The sequence below is a fragment of the Hetaerina americana genome, unplaced genomic scaffold (genome assembly GCF_022747635.1).
Source record: "Hetaerina americana unplaced genomic scaffold, ioHetAmer1.1.p SCAF_5, whole genome shotgun sequence".
Classification (NCBI taxonomy): Eukaryota; Metazoa; Arthropoda; class Insecta; order Odonata; family Calopterygidae; genus Hetaerina; species Hetaerina americana.
In genome coordinates, this window is record NW_027287095.1 from 61,667,736 (window position 1) to 61,686,136 (window position 18,401).

General features: G+C 43.1%; 1 protein-coding gene across 1 annotated transcript in view; it reads left to right on the forward strand.

Annotated features, from left to right (window-relative positions):
- The window catches only part of pigs (pickled eggs), a 93,090-nt gene that overhangs the window by 64,817 nt on the left and 9,872 nt on the right, over positions 1–18,401 (forward strand). The window contains exons 5-7 of the mRNA XM_071592509.1: positions 3,896–3,989; positions 7,566–7,650; positions 14,581–15,125. Coding sequence (XP_071448610.1) covers positions 3,896–3,989; positions 7,566–7,650; positions 14,581–15,125 — 724 coding nt within the window. The remainder of the gene's footprint in view (positions 1–3,895; positions 3,990–7,565; positions 7,651–14,580; positions 15,126–18,401) is intronic.

Consider the following 18,401-nt stretch of genomic DNA (forward strand, 5'->3'; position numbering starts at 1 on the left):
GTGAAATTAACGCACCCCCGCGAGCATCAACTAGAGAAATAAATCAGTTCACTAAATAAATTACAATAAAATTATGCCAGGGATCACGTGCGTATCAAGTATCCTCCCTCGCCAATCCGTCCGCTGCATGCATTACGAACTTCCCATTTCCTCACCTTCTCACTCCAGGTCACAGAACAGGAATATTTGGTGGCATGTTAACATTTAAACAACACGGTGACTTGGATCTCACTACATGTTAATCAATCTGTGTTATTTGTTAGTTACACCCGGGACTTGGTGAAGATATATACGTGCTTCCGTCTTTTTTTTGGCCTGGATATACTGAAGTTAACCTGTGCGCCACAGGGAAACTTCGCGAGAGCGCTTGGGGCGTAAAAACGGGAAGGGATTGCTCTTGTATAAGTGCGCTTATCTACGTGAAGTGGTTTTGCCCGGATCCCAACTGCCTGCGGTCCATGTGTACCATGACGGATAAACGTATAGGTTGGGTTTATTCTCGTCTGTAATTTAAATGTTATAACATCAAATCATATTCAAACTCATAATTTCTTAACTAACTTAAATAATTTCTACCTCACGGCAGGTTCTGTTTTCACCCTCCCCTCTCTATTTAGCCTCTATTTTTTTCATATCCAACCAAACACGTGACTAAGAGTTGATCTATTAAAATACTCTTTACCGCTGTGTATTTTCCATTGATTTGATTCAGAGTCTGTATTTTTATTTATTTATTTATCTAGCATTAGTCCGAAAACAGCACTTCGACCTTTACATCGGACTTGGAACATTGATATAACAATTTGGAAATTACATACACCAAAGCCCTAGATGGAGGGAAAACCAACTAGGCGGGAATTGAACCCGCGACCTCTGAGTTGACAAGCGAGGACGTTACGCCGCAATAAAGCTCTTGAAGTGTTTTTAGTTCCTCTTTTTTACCATTTTTTCGATTATCTCGTCATAGCCCCATGTCCGTCTGTCCGTGCGTCCTTTGCGCTTAATAGGGTTGGCAACATATATCTCGAGATCACATCTTTAGTCAACAGTAACGTGTTCAGAGTTCCGACGGTAAATGGCGTTATCTGTCAGTCAGCATTATGGGATCAGCCATCAAATTGATTATCAGGAATAATACTTTTTGATTCGTGATAGTGTGCGTAGTTCTCAATTTCATATGCTTCAGATGTATACTGGGTTAATTAAACGCTTTGCCCACATTTTACCCATTAAAACTTGTCCGACTGAGTAGTATGATACTTAAATATAATATCGAAAGGATCTATGAATGATCATCTGCAATTTGACATTTTAAGCACGATACGTAGCCATATATGAAGACACAATGGCCCTCGTATAATCAATGAACAATTAATTTATATTGTATATGTAAACTGAAAAATTAATTAATTTGAAGTTAATTAAACGCTATAAATTTACTGGACGCGTCGTGGCGATGATGCATCAGAGCCGGTTCGTGCTTATGCAAAATTTGCTTGTCGTTAATTCTAAACGGTTCCATTTGAATCACTTTGCGTATCGACGGTAAGGAACCTTGGGAGGGGGCGGGGAGAGTTTCAGTCTTAACCACTTCAAAGCGCATCATTAGATCACCGCAAAGGACGCATTCCTGGGCTTCGTCCCACACCAGTGACCTGCTAAGTTCATCCGCTCTTCTTCCAATCGTCTATCCCTCTCCTCTTGAAAAGAAAAAAAATCTTTCTATCCCCGTATTATCCCGTCCCCTTTCGTCCTCGTATTAACCCCATTCTCTCCCCCGTCACCTCCCTCCCTCCGTGACTCTTAATAACAGTCTCCTGGATCGGGCGGCGGTTTGACTCCAATCCGCGAGGAAAACTCCTCGGGACGGGGATGCCACACGTCGCCCGCCGAAGACAGCCGCTCCTCCGCCAAGTGGAAGGCCTCGGCTCCGCAGTGGGTGAGAGAGTGTGTTTGTGCGAGACACTCGTTGAAACTCTCGGGAGGACGACGAAAAGAACGGCCGAGGGACCTCATAGAGGCCCTCTCGGAAGGGAGGGATCGAATAGCTCACCTTCCTCGCATCCTTACCCACAGATCCCACTCCCACCCTCAACTTTGCTCTTCCTCCTCTCCACACACCCCCTTCCCTTTTACATTCCTCTCTCGGCAAAGCACGTCACGCCAAGAGAGGATATCCATCTAGTTGAGAGATGTCACGCGCGCACAAGAGTCACGGGAACGCACCCGGGAGGACGTGCGGAACTTAACGGAATCGTCGCGTGCATTTGCCCCGGGGCGTTTCGCGTCGGTCTCCCCGCCATCCGTGGGAGTCTTGATGCGGGATACGCTCCCCTCCCTCTCCCCACACACTCTCTCTATTTCCCCCCCCCTCCGATCCTTCCCTCTCTCTCCCTCACCGTTCGAGAATGGTCAGCTGGATCGCGTTTGATCTGTACGACCGTTCCAATCGCCTCCGGACACCTGCAGTTAAATTATTTAATTGACCCCACATTCATAGGATTGACAGACGTATAGGTAACTTGATAACGGTCTTGATTTTTTCATGTGAAAAGAGTGAGCAGAGAATACCGGTAGTTCTATTGCAAATGTTATACGTTTCAAGGTGGTTGCATTAATTTTCTCGAGGGTGGTTTTGATATGATACATTTTTGAAAGAAAACAAATTAATTTTTTCGAGTAATATAATGTCATCCTTTCGATCTTCATTGCTAGGACGTCAATTCACTTCTTCCGTAACGATAGTTCTGTCAAGAAACGTAAGATTGGGATTTCTCTCAAGTCCTACGTAGTCCAATTCGGGAGATATTTAAATCTACTCCGTTGAAAATTGTCAGCAGTACCGTGATATAGATTTCTGTGTAACTTACCAAGCCATTTCAATTATGCACTCTAGGTATGGGCTTGAAGACATTTATTCGCTGAATCACTGACCATTGATAGGCAAGCCAGTATTTTGTGACTACGATATATTAAGAGTTGTAAGCTCGTTATGACTTGGGCATGTTGATGTTTCATTAATCGCTATCGGTGTTCCTTTATTTAATAAAAGGTATGAAAAATTATTCACCTCCGTTCGACTGTCTCTGTTTGGAGAGATTATGATCATGAGTGGACAAGGGTCGCCTCTCATGGACCACACCAATGAAATAAAAGTTGCTGTTTTGGAAAACCGGTCATAGTTGTGGGTCGTTCCACCGAAAGTACTTCGCGACACCCACCCACCCCCAAAAGATGACGAAGCGACGATTTCTCGGGTCCATCGGACAAACGGGTGCGTTTCCTGCCCTTATCTAGCGTTTAATTTCCGCCTCAACCTCATTCCGCACGGCGAAGTGGACGGAAATGCGAGCACGCCTGGGCAAGGGTTCGAAGAGGCCGCGGCCGTAATTCGCGAGCACGCAAAAACGGCTCAGTTTTAAAAACTTATTTCCATCCATCCATCCATCCAATCCATCAGCACGCACGAATCATTCATTCTTCACCCGCGGGAGAAAGAGACCCACGCACACGCGCGTCCCTCACAAACGCGCGCGAGCGCGCCCCGAGCGGATATTCGAGTAAGTAGGTATCCGCCCGCGCGAGGGGACGCTCACGGACGCACGTGCACAGAACACACGCACGCACGAACGCACTCACGTCTCTTCCTCCCTCCCTCATTTTTTTTTAATATTATGTCCATCGCTGCACGACCACCAGAAAAAAAATTTTGTTCCGCCTCCATCCTCACCCTCCCAGAAATGCACAGCCCACGGTGCATATCGCACAGAAAATCCTCTCGCTCTATTCTGCTCACAAGCTCATTTAATTTATCCCCACCCCCCAACCTGCCACCATCTCTCTCTCCCCCTCCTCCTCCCCCTTCCTCCCACTCCTTTTGAATCTCCCGTTTCAGATTCTGCGGAAGCACGTGATGGTCAGAGTGGGCGGAGGCTGGGACACGCTGTCTCACTACCTGGACAAACACGACCCTTGCCGCTGCCGCACAGGTGGGTATTTCATATACGTGCATATGGCGCGGTGGTCGAATTTGGACGGGCGTGCCTCGCCCAAATGCGAACACCCGCCATTTTATTAGAATAATTACTAATAATAGATTACGCGTGCGGGGTGTGAGGGAACACGTGAATGGAATACATGAAAAGGTATTATTAAATTTCAAAAGCTGTGGGAGATGCCAAAACAGTAACTTTTTTCGTGGTCCTCCGCTAATTTCCATTGCAATGTATCAATTTCAAACTGTAAAAAGGTTATTGTTATTGGTACTCTACCGTGATGGTAAGTTTTGAATGGACACTCTGTTCATCACTACACTCCCCAGCTCCGTCCAAAAACCCACAACCTGACACACCACACTACATCGAACTGGTCTCCAATGCGGCTTACATCCTATCTCCTTCGTTCCGCGCGATATTCTTAATGTTTCCTACCTCTTCCCCAATTGCCTAACGACCTCCCCTATGTTGCACTCGTCAGCATTCCATCGCCAATTAAAAATATTCAGCATCCACATCCTTTGGGACTATCCCAACAGCCTCCTCTCCTCCTCCACCACGCAACTTTCCTTCGTTGGTTTACCTTTCCGTCCATTTTACGTGTTACATCCATCTCCACGCCCACATTTCAAAAGCTACGTTAACCGTTAAATCGGTACAAATATTTTCGTTAATATTATAACTTAGTATCCCGCTGATCTACCTATTTCCTAACATGGACCTCGTGAGTTCTGTAATTATTATATCTTTGATTTTATAGGGAACATTTTTCTCTAAAAAATCCATTGACAGCATTCCGTTGGTGTCATAGTAAAGAGGCCCAAACGTCTATTGTACAGGAACTGATGGCTCTACCCAAGCGCGGGTATAGTTTAAGGTTGAATGCTGGGGACTGAATATTTAGGAATATTTAACGAAATGAGGGCATGCCGGGAATCTGTGTCTACGTAATATCGATAACTAAAGTAACTAATCCCCAAAACAGCTGTGAATTGTTTAAGAAAGATTGTGAATGATTTCTATCCAAAATATCATCAAAGTATTGTATAAAATATTAGTTCACCAAATAAACTGCCGTTTCAGAATTATTAAGGTATTCATTAACTTTTTATAAGTTTCGAAATGTTTGTTTCATTCCTCAGAATGCATTCTGATATCACTCAAACAGAAAAATAAGTTGTCATTCGTGGTAGTATGCCTGCTATTTTTAGTGAAGGGTTCGTATGGATCATTACAGAAGATTGGAGGGGGTAGAAAACGCTGAAAACAGCCTTGCGTAATTTAAGGGTGAGGCCGGACGATGGGTGGCGTCAGATTCGAGTCAATTTTGGCCATCCGCGAGCTAGGGCACCACCGGGCGCGGATCGGGGAAGAGGCCACGGGGGGTGGCACTCCCGCTCGTCGGCTCCTGGTCCCACGCGTCAGAGGAATACTTATTTCTTCGCCGCGGTCCCTCCCTCGCCCACGGAGAGAGGTTTGCGTCCGCGAGGACGACACGTGTGCCACGTGCGGGGGTGGTTGGGAAGGAAGGGTTGATGATGTGCGAAAAGGGCGGTGTAGCCGGTCGGCCAGGTGCAGGCTCCTGGCCGTGGAGGAGAAAGAAGAAGGTGGCGGAGACGATGATGAGTTCCGCCTCCCTTTATCGTGGTGTCGCGGGCGACGTTTTTTCCCGCCGCATTCGCGCTGCCAACTCGAGACGAACAAAACCCTCGGAATCGGAGTGGTTACTCGCTGGGCTTGCGTGGATGTTCCACCGTAAATTCCCGTGGTAGAGAGGTGTGACATTGCGTGTCTCGCATTTAAGGTGTGGTCGATGATAACTTTTCTCGGAGCTGCGCTCAGGATCGGTAATTTTTCAGTCTTTCGTTTGATTTATTTCATTCAACTAAGATCATGCACACGTTGTTTCCCACATTTTTTCATTAAAATAATTATTTTTTCAATTAGAATTGATGGTATGATCGATTGAAACTCTTTATAAAAGGGAATTCAATATCCCACGGCGCCTATATTTCATCCTAGTGTCAAAAATTTTTATATGAATCGTATTTAAGCAGAAACGTCATGTTAACTTCTACGAAGAGCATTACTCTCTTTGTAATCTGTATTCTACACCCGAAAGTCTAGCTCAATGATAATGCACCTATTTAAAAAAAATCGACGAGTGAAATTCAAGTGAGGACACGAGGAACGAAATTACCGCAGAGAGATACCCTTAAAATTTCGTTTTTATACATTCCGTTACCGTGAGGTAAGAACATCTAAAGAGCTCAATGTAATTAATATCCGTCCCAAAATACAGCCAAATTTCTATTTGTTGCATATCCTGATCTTTTATTAGCTTGTGTTCATAGCCACATCAAGTGATATTCAGGCACCCAGACCTGTATAAAACTGAAATTTTAAACTTCCACGTGCGATAGTTCTCTTACCAATATCCTATGGTTGTGCTAGCATACGCCCCTTTAAAATACGTTGTACATGTGGGGGTTAAGGTTTTATAATCAAAGGCATTTGCATTGTCAATTAATTCACAACTTTTCGTGACATTGCGTTGGATTACTTGCGTGCGGTATATTTGGGAAGTGGAGAAAACGAAATAAGAAAATTTAAAGGTATTGAGTTTCTCGTATTTTCTGGTTTTATGTTAACAATAAGTGCCCATTTACACATTTAGCCAATTTAACGTTTTGGTTGATGGGGTGGGTTAAATTTCTCCCAAAGGCCTTTACGAATATGGTAGAGTAATGGAATTATTCACAAAGACGTTCTCGGAGTCCGCGAAAAATCACAAACGATACCTGTTCATCCTGAGTGTCTTCTGTAGAAGTGAATGCATGCATGAAATATTCGACTCTTCAAAGTATGTAAACGAGCAATTTTCCAGACGGTCTGCGAAAGTTTTAGGGGCGTGTGCAATCGAATTTTGACCTCGTGGAATTTTTCGTGTGGGCCGAAAATTTTGTGTGCGTTCGCGAATCATGTTCGCATTCATCAACCCATTTGACCGTGAGACAGAAAAACGTCAAATGCGGTGTGAGCATGTGCACTTTCAATTAAGGCAGGATCGCCTTCCTTTCATTTTCAATGAAATTCATCCAGTGCCCCCTTAAAGCGTGTATTACCGTGCATTTTTAGTTAACCCTGCTCTCATTTATAGACCGTACCATCCATATATGTAATAGTTGACACAGCCCCCGCTGGCGTCTCTCAAAAGAGAGCGGAATTTTCGTCGCTCTCCCGTCCCCCCCCCCCCCCTACTCGGCATCACACTCCTCAAAATACAGCATTCAATACATCCTTTAATGGATGGAGAAGAGTGCTCAAAATGACGATCGGGGTGTAATCGTTGCGCTCGAGGACTAACACGACGCGAAAATGAACACCGGGCACACTCGAGGCGATTGTTCGAGGGAATGAATCGTCGGCTAAATACCGTGAGAGAGTGCGGTCATTGAATCGCTTTTCGTGTACGGAGTCGGAGGTACAATGGGGCGATTCATCTCCGCTCCGTCTTCGAGGCGCCATCGTGCATTGATTTCCTGCTCTCCTTTCTTCTTTTTTTTACAGCTCACCGCAGTGCCCTCTCCTCACGTCTCGTCCTCAGGAACACACCGGCCATTGAATTGGGATCCGCCATCGTGCACTACGACAGGTAATTTCACTCAATAGTGTTAAAATCTCCGAAAGGAGAATGTTGAATCATATAAATATTTATGTATGTTTACTTCGTAAAAATGTATACGAGACGACTTAAAATTTCCGAAATAAATTTTCTAACTTTCAAAACGTATGGATTAACCTCCAATTAATGTCTTTTTGCCCTGAAGTCCCTGAGAAATGTAAATTCTATCAGTTGAGTGTTAAATCCGCTAAAATTTGACCTTAGCGGAAATGAAATTCGCAATATTAGAATAAAATGTGCTTATGTATGATGTTTTGTTAAGGCATTCCCTCCCTAAAACATTCAAAATTCGGTAGACCTCGATAAAAAGTTAAAGCCTTCGGTGATTTTCCAGTCGATTCAAGTTACATGATGTAATGGCGACCCCGGTGGCGGCGGGGTAACGTCCTCGGCTGCTATTCCAAGGGTCGCGGGTTCGATTTCCGCCTGGGTGAGTTTTCCTCCACCTAGGGCTTGGGTGTTTGTAAATGTGATCATTGTTATCGTTGTTAATAGTTCGATGTAAAGGCAGGAATGTGCTGTTTTCGGACTTATACTGAATAAATAAATAAAATAAAATAAAATTTTAGTAAAATAAGATGTGTGATGAAGGTAAGTGGCATACCAGCGCCTAGCCCTATTTGAGTTACAGGTGGCCTAAGTAAAAATTTGGTTAACACTTCTCGATTAACTTCCATCTCTAAAAATGGACGACATATCATCATCTCCCTACCTCAAAACATTTCCAGCCTCGTGAGCACGCTTTACATGACAATTCGTGAGCATGTAAGTGTTAGGTGTTCCCATTGCCATTGCCGAGGTCATTCTCGCCCATTGTTTCCAGCAATGTCATTAAACTCCATTAACCTCCGATAAGCACTTAATAAGCCACAAGACCGTAACTCTTATTTTCAAGGCGGAGGAGAAAATTTGTCTCGTTCGGCAAAGTTTACCTCCCCTCACGCATTTCATTTCACAACGGAAGTCGAGTGAGTGCCGCGGAGAACAAAGATCCCCGCTCGGATATAATGTGTTTTTGGTGTCCTCCCCGCTTTTCATGAATAAATAATTATTTTCGCGACTCGTCCATTCTTTTCAGCTGTGACACTGCCACCTGGCGGAACGAAAATGCTCCGGAGCTTCTTCTTTCTCCCACACACCTGCAAATACTAGCGCTGCGGAGGTAACTGAGCGAAAAACATTCAATCGTGGGAAAGTATTTCTCTGTGTCGCCTTTGCATAGAATCCTACCTCTCTGAGCTACAAATATTTGATTCGTAGCATCCGTAGTTATTTGATTTGAGGTACGTCAACGGCTAGTTCCATTTACACTGTCGAGGACATGTCTGAAGAAGTACAGCTCAATACAACGTCCATCGTATCGAACTATTTTTTTCCAGAGCAAGCAAGCAGTAGTAATACTCCTTTTTCTTGAAATGCGATTTCTAATAGCCGTACTCAAATGGCATTTAATACACATGAAAATATTTCATTGCTTTTTCTTTGTTTGTATTTAATCTAGGCAGCGGCACTCAACGAGTTCTCTCGTATATGACAGCAGGCACTACGGTGGGAAAATTCAAAGGGCTTGACTAGCAATTTGTCTTTCTAATTGACGTTGTTTTGAGTTTTTCTAATTCTAAACAATTGCTGCTGGAAATTACCTGAGGCATCGTTGTTCAGAAATGTCGAGCTAACGTAAGTACTTAATTACTCGAATTCCGCGTGCAGATATGTAGACATTTTCAGCAGCTGACGTATCGTCTACCATGACGGCGGTGGTTGAAGTTATCTGAGAATATCATGGTAGATTAAATCAATTTCATGGATTTTTTTATTGACATGATGATCGAGAAGAGAAGAAGGAAGCATGATGGCATTTAAGTCGAATAAAGAAGTTTTTTGGTCTCCATTAGCCGCTCAGAATTAACCCCTAACCAATAAAAGGCTCCGAAAGGTCAAAGAGCAAACATCTTTTCGGAGGTCTGAGCACTTCATCGAATGTACTCGTAACACCCCCACAATATTCAGCTAGGGAACGGATGATATAGGAAAATCCAGTCGCTCTTAGGAATGGAATTCAAGGGGCGTTTTTATTTATTTTTTATCCGAGACGGGAGCGTTATGAAATACCAAAAGAGGTCACTTCCGAATCTGAAATAACAGGTTAACGTTGTATGACATAACTGTATGAAAAACATAACTACATATGATATGTGAAATTCTCCAGAAACTCGTATCCGAGAGAAGTTAGCCAATAACATCCCCAGGTTTTACACAAGGTATGGAGGTGGGGGAATCGAGTGAAATGCTTCCGACTAATGAAAAGCTGGGAGCATTAAAACAATGTAATCTTTCCTGAGAATTTTAATTACGCGGAAGCTACCATATGCGATTTTTTTGCACTCCATGCGGTCGCGAAAATTAAACCCAAGTCGCAGTACTAGTCGCTGCACGTGCACGAACGGCGGGCGCGGGTGGGGCGTCACCTTCGAAATCAGACCCTCGCATCCACCCCTTACCACTCCCTCAACTTGTTACTCCAACGCCGCTCGTCGAAACGCATCTGCGTGATTTGTTCGCCGCCCTGCCGTTAAGACCCTGATTTTATCGACCACCAAATCGCATCACGCCCCTGGCATTGACAGTCATACGTCGGAGAAGGAGTTTTAAAAAAAATGAGGACCGTCTTCATTTCCCACCTTTTTTTCCACGACTCCCACCCCCACGTCGACCTCGCCTCCATTAATATTTTTCTCTTCTTCCCCCGCGTTCGTTTCCTCTCTCCTCCCCCTCCCCCCACGAGCCGCATGCTCCCTCGGCCGGAATAAAGCCGTTATCGATTCATTCAGCACTTCTTTCTTCCACCCTTCCTCTTCCATATCAGGATCCGTCCCTTCCCATCACCATCATCACCTTCCTACCCGCTCTCTCCTCCATCCCTACGCTGCCTCATTCACATCACCCCTCTCTCATTCCCCCCCGGCATATAGGCGGACGGGAAGAAGGCATCTTTTCAGGGGGCGGGGTAGGGGTGGAAGGGCGGTTGGGTTCAGTAGGGGAGTCGAGGGCCAGGGAATGGTCCGGGATTCGCCCTTCCTGCACTCCCACCCTTCCCTCCCAATCCCAGACCCTCATTTCCCTCGAGGGTTCAAAAATTAAGGAAGAGAAAATGACGACGTTTCCCGAGGAAGAGAGGGCATGATGATGGGGACGGTTGGGAGGCACGGAAAGGAATTCACGAAATATTCACTCACTATTCCGCCCCTCTCTCTCCCTCCCCCAGCGAAACCCGAGGGGGCCACCGTGTTTATTTTGTGCAGAGTTGATGGTCTTCCGGGGAAGAATGGAAACACAATGCGCTATTGAGGACAGACCCATCGGGAAGGACGTGATGCGTAATTCATTCGTGAGTGGCATGAGGGAAGGAAGAAGGGAAGGAAGGATAAAGGCGAGAGAAGACAACGAGATGGAGGCACAACGAAAAATCACGGGAAAGTTTTGAAAGAGCCAGTTACCACGACGGTACGATATGTTTGTAAGAAAAAGAAGTCCTTAGGCGGAAAAGTTATTAGTATTGAATGGAGAAACACGGTTGACTTTGGTTAAAAATTTTTATATTGGAAAACGTTGATGGTCTTCCGTGGATTGTATACATTATTGGACTCTGCTTTCGTGGTTTTATTTTTCAAAAGAGTTGGGGATGTGGGGGAATTTTACTTAAAATAAACGAAAAACCGTGGCAAAAATTGACGTAAATCTTAAAGCGTCCTTACTTTGCCTAGTATAAACTCTGTCGAAAAATTTGTCGGGCAAATCATTTCCGTAACAGCAAATTCATTCTCTTGCCAAATGCACCACTAACCACGTTTAAATATATTCCTAGTGTTGTACGTGATTGACTGAAGTAGCCAGTGGAATTTGAAGGAACAGTAAAACAGTTGCACTATACAGTTGATATCTTTATGATACACGCAATATCCAGTGTATTAGGAGTCGAAATCTGCTCTAACTGCTACGGTGGAAGGTGTAATATTTTTCTTCCCCCCAATTCTTTCTGCTCCTGTGCCTGTCAAAATAAGTGTAAATGGGAGCAACCTTCCTGAGTGAGTTTAATGGAAACGTTGATGCTTAGGAAGGATGATATGCTGGGAGACGTTCCGCCTGTTTGGGTGCGTAGGATGCGGGATAAGTTGAACTGAATGTAACGGGGAAAAAAATGAAGTGATGGTTTTGATATAGTTTGATAGAATAGTGTTATGTAAATGGCTGAGATATTGAAAGAAAATGGCGCGTTGGAAAAAAGTGATGGAAAAGAAAATGAAGTACCAAAGTAGGAGGGAGCTTATAGTTATTTTTGACGAGAAGAAATTAAAGTACGAGAATAGCAGGAATAACAATTATGAGGTAGGATATTGATAAAAAAGAAAATGCCTTTAGCTATTGCTAATTTTTTGACTGCTTCGTTTTTATAAAATAAAAGAGCATTTTTATGCATCCAAGATCTAACGCGATATTTGTAGAGAAATAAAAAGAGTTGTGAAAATTATGTTCGGCATTTTCGTATCTTGCTACTGTGTCATAAATTTATTCAATATGGCGTGGTTTTTGATTTAGGAGTGATCTATTTTCTGCCGCTGGGAAAAGAATTTTGATGACCAATCAAGAGCTAGTTATTTGCAGGTCGTGGTGTGTACCTCATGCTCTATATCCCATCAGAGCGGTATGTGCAGATTCAACTGATGGAATACTGTCCTCTTTTGTAATAGGCTAGGCAATAGAATATAACGCTAGCATATATGCGGAATTAAATCTACGTATTTTCTGGTATGTATTTTTAGAGATGTTTCTATCTAATTTTTGAAGAAATATCGCTTTTCGGTCGCAAATTTCGTGATGGTTAATTAAACCTTCATGTTATAGATCCCGGACCTCCATTAAACTCTCTGTCTTCATCCTCTTCGGCCTATTTTTCATACCCGTGTCGCAATAGGATTTCTCTCTCTCCTCGACCGAACCCACCGAAACTTCATGCGACGAAAGATGGATGCGAGCCAGGGACGGGGGTTGGATGGGGAGTCTTTTAAGGCTTAGTGGGACCGAGGCTGCGAAGGTCAACGAACGCCCTGTCTCCCGAAAAGTCTCGCCTTCTATTAAGTAGACGAAACCGCAATTTCGGTCACCTGGGATTCTCCATCTCTCCCTTGGCACCTCAAAATTTTGGGTGGGAGACTGTCGCGTGCTTGCCTTACTAATTTCGCCAACACCTGACATTAAAAAAAGACTGCTAGTTTTCCTTTCACATATGCCGTTTTATTTTCATAGTTAATATTTATCCTTCCCAGTTGTATTCTACGTGGTATGTTGCTCTTATCTTGGTGTGGTTTTGGCCAGTACAAATTGACATTGTAGGGATTAGTAAATGGTTATTAGTGAATGGAGCAGGAGTCTTTCATTCTTTGCGTTCAAGTCTTTCATTCTTTGCGTACAAGTATTCTTCACCGTAAATTGGAGTCAACGATAATCTTAGGTTCGGAATTTGATGATCCACTTTGAAATGTGCGATCTGATGGGTAAACATAAATTGAGCATGCTACGATAGAAGTCGTTGGCATATGAATATTTGAGTGAAAATAATCAGTTTCGCTAGTTACGGATTTTTTTAAGGAACCCATGCAAGGGAACAACTGTTTGGAACCTCCTATTCTCATGATTTTACCCCAAAGAATAGGCTAATGATTCTTGGGATCTAGATGGCGTCCAGAGAGAAATGGTAGAAACGTCCAAAACACGAGGAAATTTTGCGTTGTGGGTTGCCGCAGGCATAGGATACAATACCTCTCTGAGCAAGGTCACCACCTCGGAGCATTTCAGGCTCTGTGGTAGCAGTAGCGTCCGGTGCAAGGTCTTCTCATCTTATTCAAACAATTTATTTGACTTGTTTTTTGCCGATTGCCGGTTAGATATTCATAAAGTGTGCAAAAGAAAATATTGAAGCATGCCATATCGGTAGAAGGTAGATGTGGAAGACAATCAGACGATTATGAAAAATGATCGCGATATTCCGTTCATTATAGACCCCAGATTTACACTAGGTATTTTGTCCATGTATTTATGCTCTCAGTGAAATTTAAGAATATACAAAAAAGGATAGGCTACATTTAAATGTTAGTGCTTAGATGCTACTCTCGAAAATGGGAAAGTTCGGTCACATGTTAGGTCTCACTTTTCAGTGTCCGTGATCGGAGTACTTACTCCTGCAATTCTGTTTTATAAATGTAAGAAATCGATACATGAATCACGTATTGACTGAGACATTGATTTTTATTTTCCCCGCGAAACAAAATTGAGCTCGTACATTAGAATATGCAATTTATAGATTTCGCAGTCACTCTAATGTTGTTGTAGAAATTTTCTAACGAAATGCTTCCAGATTAAAATCTTCACTCATATACTTACAAAGCTTCATAAGAACTTTCGCCGAGCAGGATTGTATGAATCTCGTTGAAGATTACTCTGAGCATATATTAATTTTTGAACACTCAATACCCATAGAATCCCCCTCAACTGTCAGATAAATGGTGTCAAATTGAGTTCGCAATAACCCATTCGTATTTTTGTGATGAAAATTTTTGAGTTGAGCCATCGTACAGGCAAAGAAAAACAGCATTTCCACAAATTAATAAATATTTTACATTTCGCTATCATTGCTTCACCTCCTGATGTGTATATATTAATTAATATTAATATGCTAAATATATATTAATTTTAGGAAGTTTTGTTTTTGTCTTTACCACTCCTATTTATAAGGATTGATGGAGGAGCGAATTATCAGCGAGGAACGTTTCAGCTTACGGTCGCATTAATTATTTTTATGTTCTTTATCCGCCCACGAACTAATCAAATGCCCTCGCTTTCCAGGAGTCCAGCATCCCCTCCGCGTACCCGCCGTTCATCCACATCCAGCGTGGGAAGCGGAGTCGGCGGAAGCGCGGGCGGGCTGTCCCCTTGCGTCGGGCAGCCCGGTAGCGGGCGGCGAAGCCTGGCCGGACCCGAAGCAGAGCGAGGCCGTGACGAGGGCCGAGATGTCCGGGCCAAGCGGAGCCGTAGCCGCTCCCCGTACCACCTGCACGCCGGCGGTGGGCAGGGGGTCAGCCCAGCCGGCCCCACGTCGATGGCCGACTCGCGCCGATCCCCCGCTCGGCGCTCGCCCGCTCGGAACGTGGTGGTGCCCTCCGTCCCGATCCGCGAGAAGACGCCCGAGCCGACGCCGCGCATCATGGCCGTCCCTCAGCCGCCGCCACCGCCAGGGACGACGATCCCCGCGACGACACAGGTGGCCTCGTGCGACAGCAGCGGCGACGAGGGTTACCGCAGTCTCCAGGGGCCGAGGAGGAGTGGAGAGGAAGAAGAGGAGGAGGAGGTCGTGACGAAGGGCGGGAGGCACGCAGCGGACGAGACGGATGGTGAGGACGCAACACGCCCAGTCGTCGCCTAGGTCGCTCGCACTCGGGTGATAAATATCATTGAACACGCATAATCGCATGAACGTTAAGGTTATTTCATCACGTGCCATCCGTTTCGGGTTTCGGTTTGCAGTCCTGTGGATGATGTGTTTTTTTTAAATCTCGGTAATTCGATAATTACCCAAAGGAAAAAGTATTTATCTTAACATCGTTATGGATAGTTAACCGTGTGGGTCTTGCATATTTCTTGCAGACAGAATATCACACATCCTCGTGAACTTCTGAGAACTCCTCCCTAGATCCGTCTCTGCTATATCTCAGTTTATTTTCCTTTTTCCCGTTCTTTATATTTCTTACCCTACTTTATTTCATCCAAAAATGCCTAACCCCTACCTTCCATCAATCTTCTTACCCAATTTTTCCCTTGAGGCACAACTTTCAGCATCCTACATCTTAATATCTTCTCCATCCACTTTTCCTGCCTTTATCAAAATTCAACAAGAAATTTCCTTTATCCCTCCACTATTTAGAACAATTCATTTCTCTCGAAAAAAGAAAATATGTTATACATGTCCACATTTTTTTAGGGTTAAATTTATCTGTAATATTCAGCGACAAAAAAAATCTATTCAAGAAGTTCTCTCGGGTTTCCCACCGGGTCAGGTTGCAGTACACGGACGTTTCGAAGGCTGACTCTGCCATCGTCTTCAGGGGGAAGGGGTTGAAACGTCGGTGTACTGCAACCTGACCCGGTGGGAAACCCGAGAGAACTTCTTGAATACCATACGCCGGGAAAACCTGAGATCCTAAATAAATCTATCGTTCACCTCTAAATCGTGGTCTCTAAAACCTTAAATGGTGTAATGTTACATATATGTATATATATAAACATGTAGTTACGTGTTTAGGATAACGATTTAGAGGTGAAAGATAGATTTATTTTGTCGCTGAACATTACAGATAAATTTAACCCTAAAAAATGTGTAAATTTATAACATATTTTCTTTTTTCAAGAGAGAGAAATGTTCTTAATAGTGGAGGGATTAATAAATAAATATATATGTATATATATATATATATATATATATATATATATATATATATATATATATACATGTATATATATATACATGTATTACACATCATGTATAAATGTATTACAATTAACTGGAATAGGTCTACAACCATTACGTCTCCTAATATACATAAATATTAAATAATTAGTTCCTTTATCCGAAACAGTTTTATTGGCCAACCAAAAGATTGATGCCTTGCGGCTGCTGTAAGCCATTTCCAGTACACCATCGAAGAATCATGGTCAAAGTATGCGTTCAAAGGGCATTTTAAAACTTTATGGACAATTTTAAATTTTAGAAGAGATCCTAGGAATCATTTTGGTAAAGCAATATCGCAAAACGGCTCCCTGGGGGTGATTTGCGACATAAAGGGTAAAAAATCCCGCTCAATGTGAGAGGAGGGTCAATGGGAGTTTATCAGGATAATTTATGAAAGTTTACTGGGTGATAGGGAATATTGAACAATTTCCTGTAACTACCTTTCTTACCCAATTTGAATCGACGGCTTTCCTCCGAGCAAAATCACAACCAGTGTTTGATTGGCCTAGAGACCATTCATGAATTCCAGAACGAAATTAAATTCAAATATTTATTACTGGCTATGTATTTAAATTAAGATATTTACATATTATGGAACTATTTTAATAATATTAGTTTATTGATTTAAAAGATAAAGAATCGATTTGTCGGGGCAAGTACCTTTGAGCACGACAATCGCTCTTAGGCCATCCATCCAAGGCCGTTTCCTATCAAGATACGTTTGATAACTTTGATTAAATTGACGTAAATCTGTCGATGTAAAATTTTCCAGCTTTTTTCGATACTCTTATTCTAACAGAAATGTTAGGCTTTTTCCATTCCATTATTGTTTCAATGGAAAAAATATGTATGTGTGAATTTCACATTGATAAAATTGAATCTCATGAAAACTGACGGAATGTTTTTATTATACCCAGAATTTTTCGTCAGTTTCAATGACATGTCCAATAGAAGAAGGAAATTATGTTTTGGTGTCAGTATTTGTACCAAATATATTTGGAAACCTTGCCCTATATGACACTTGAAGACCGTCAAGCGATGGCGGGCTCATCTATACTACTCTTGAGGCCCTGGGACTTTTAGACCCTGAGAGTTATCAATTTATTGTGATTTTCGCTGAATTTTTGTCGGATAACTCCCCTAAAGAAAGATATGGCAACATGTTATTATTTGTGGCCCACCGGCTCAGAGTAGGTTTTTGATGAACCCCGCAACTACATATTACGGTACTCCAGAGCCCTAACAAGCACAACACAAAATATCCCGAGACCCCACAATATTTCGTACGAAAACTAATTCCTTTGTTCAGCATAATTCCTACTTCCCTTAATTTGATCCATAATACCTATTTTATCCTTCTTCTACCTCGATTTCCCAGTAATCTCCCCTCTATCACAGTCTTCAGCCTCCGATTGCCCCTCGGTATCTTCTTCTATATACGCTTGCCCCGCTTTTTTAGAATTTCTCCCAGCAGCCGTCTATCTTGTCCTACCATGCCTAGAACTTGTGTGTTTTCCTTTCCGTCCATTAAATCTTTTTCCTTTATTCTGCACACCTACATCTCGAAGGACTCTAAGAGATATCCTCTTACCTCAACCGCCAAGTTTCCGAACCATATAAAACTACGCTGCATACAAAAATTTTCCCCGGTTTTTCTTTATATATGTATTCAAGGTGCCTGTCATCAGCACCTGCCTCTTGGTAAAAACTACTTTACCTAACGCAATTCCTCTTTAAAAGCCCCCGCCTTTCTATTCACCCTCATCCAAAACACTTCCTTAATAGGGGAACTGTTTTATTTGTTAGGCCAACATGTAGTTTCTCGATAAAGTTCGCATGATTCATCAATCCCATTCTCAGAGCGTCCGCCTTCCACGAACCTAATCGTGACCCGAAGATAAATTTCCGTGCTGGACTCCGAATCGGATCGGTGTGCCAGAAGACCATTACAGGTGCAAAACTGGATACGTAATCTTACCGAAATCATCTGGGCCAGTCGGTAAGTGAGTGTAACATTAGATCATTCAGACATCCTGTCTGTCTGTAGCTGCGTGATAAATGATTCGGCCATTGCATGCCTGTCATGAAGCAGGGTTACGGGTTTAACGTGTCACGGGTGTCGAGCGTTTGGATTTAAATTTGGATAAACTCTTTTTTAAGT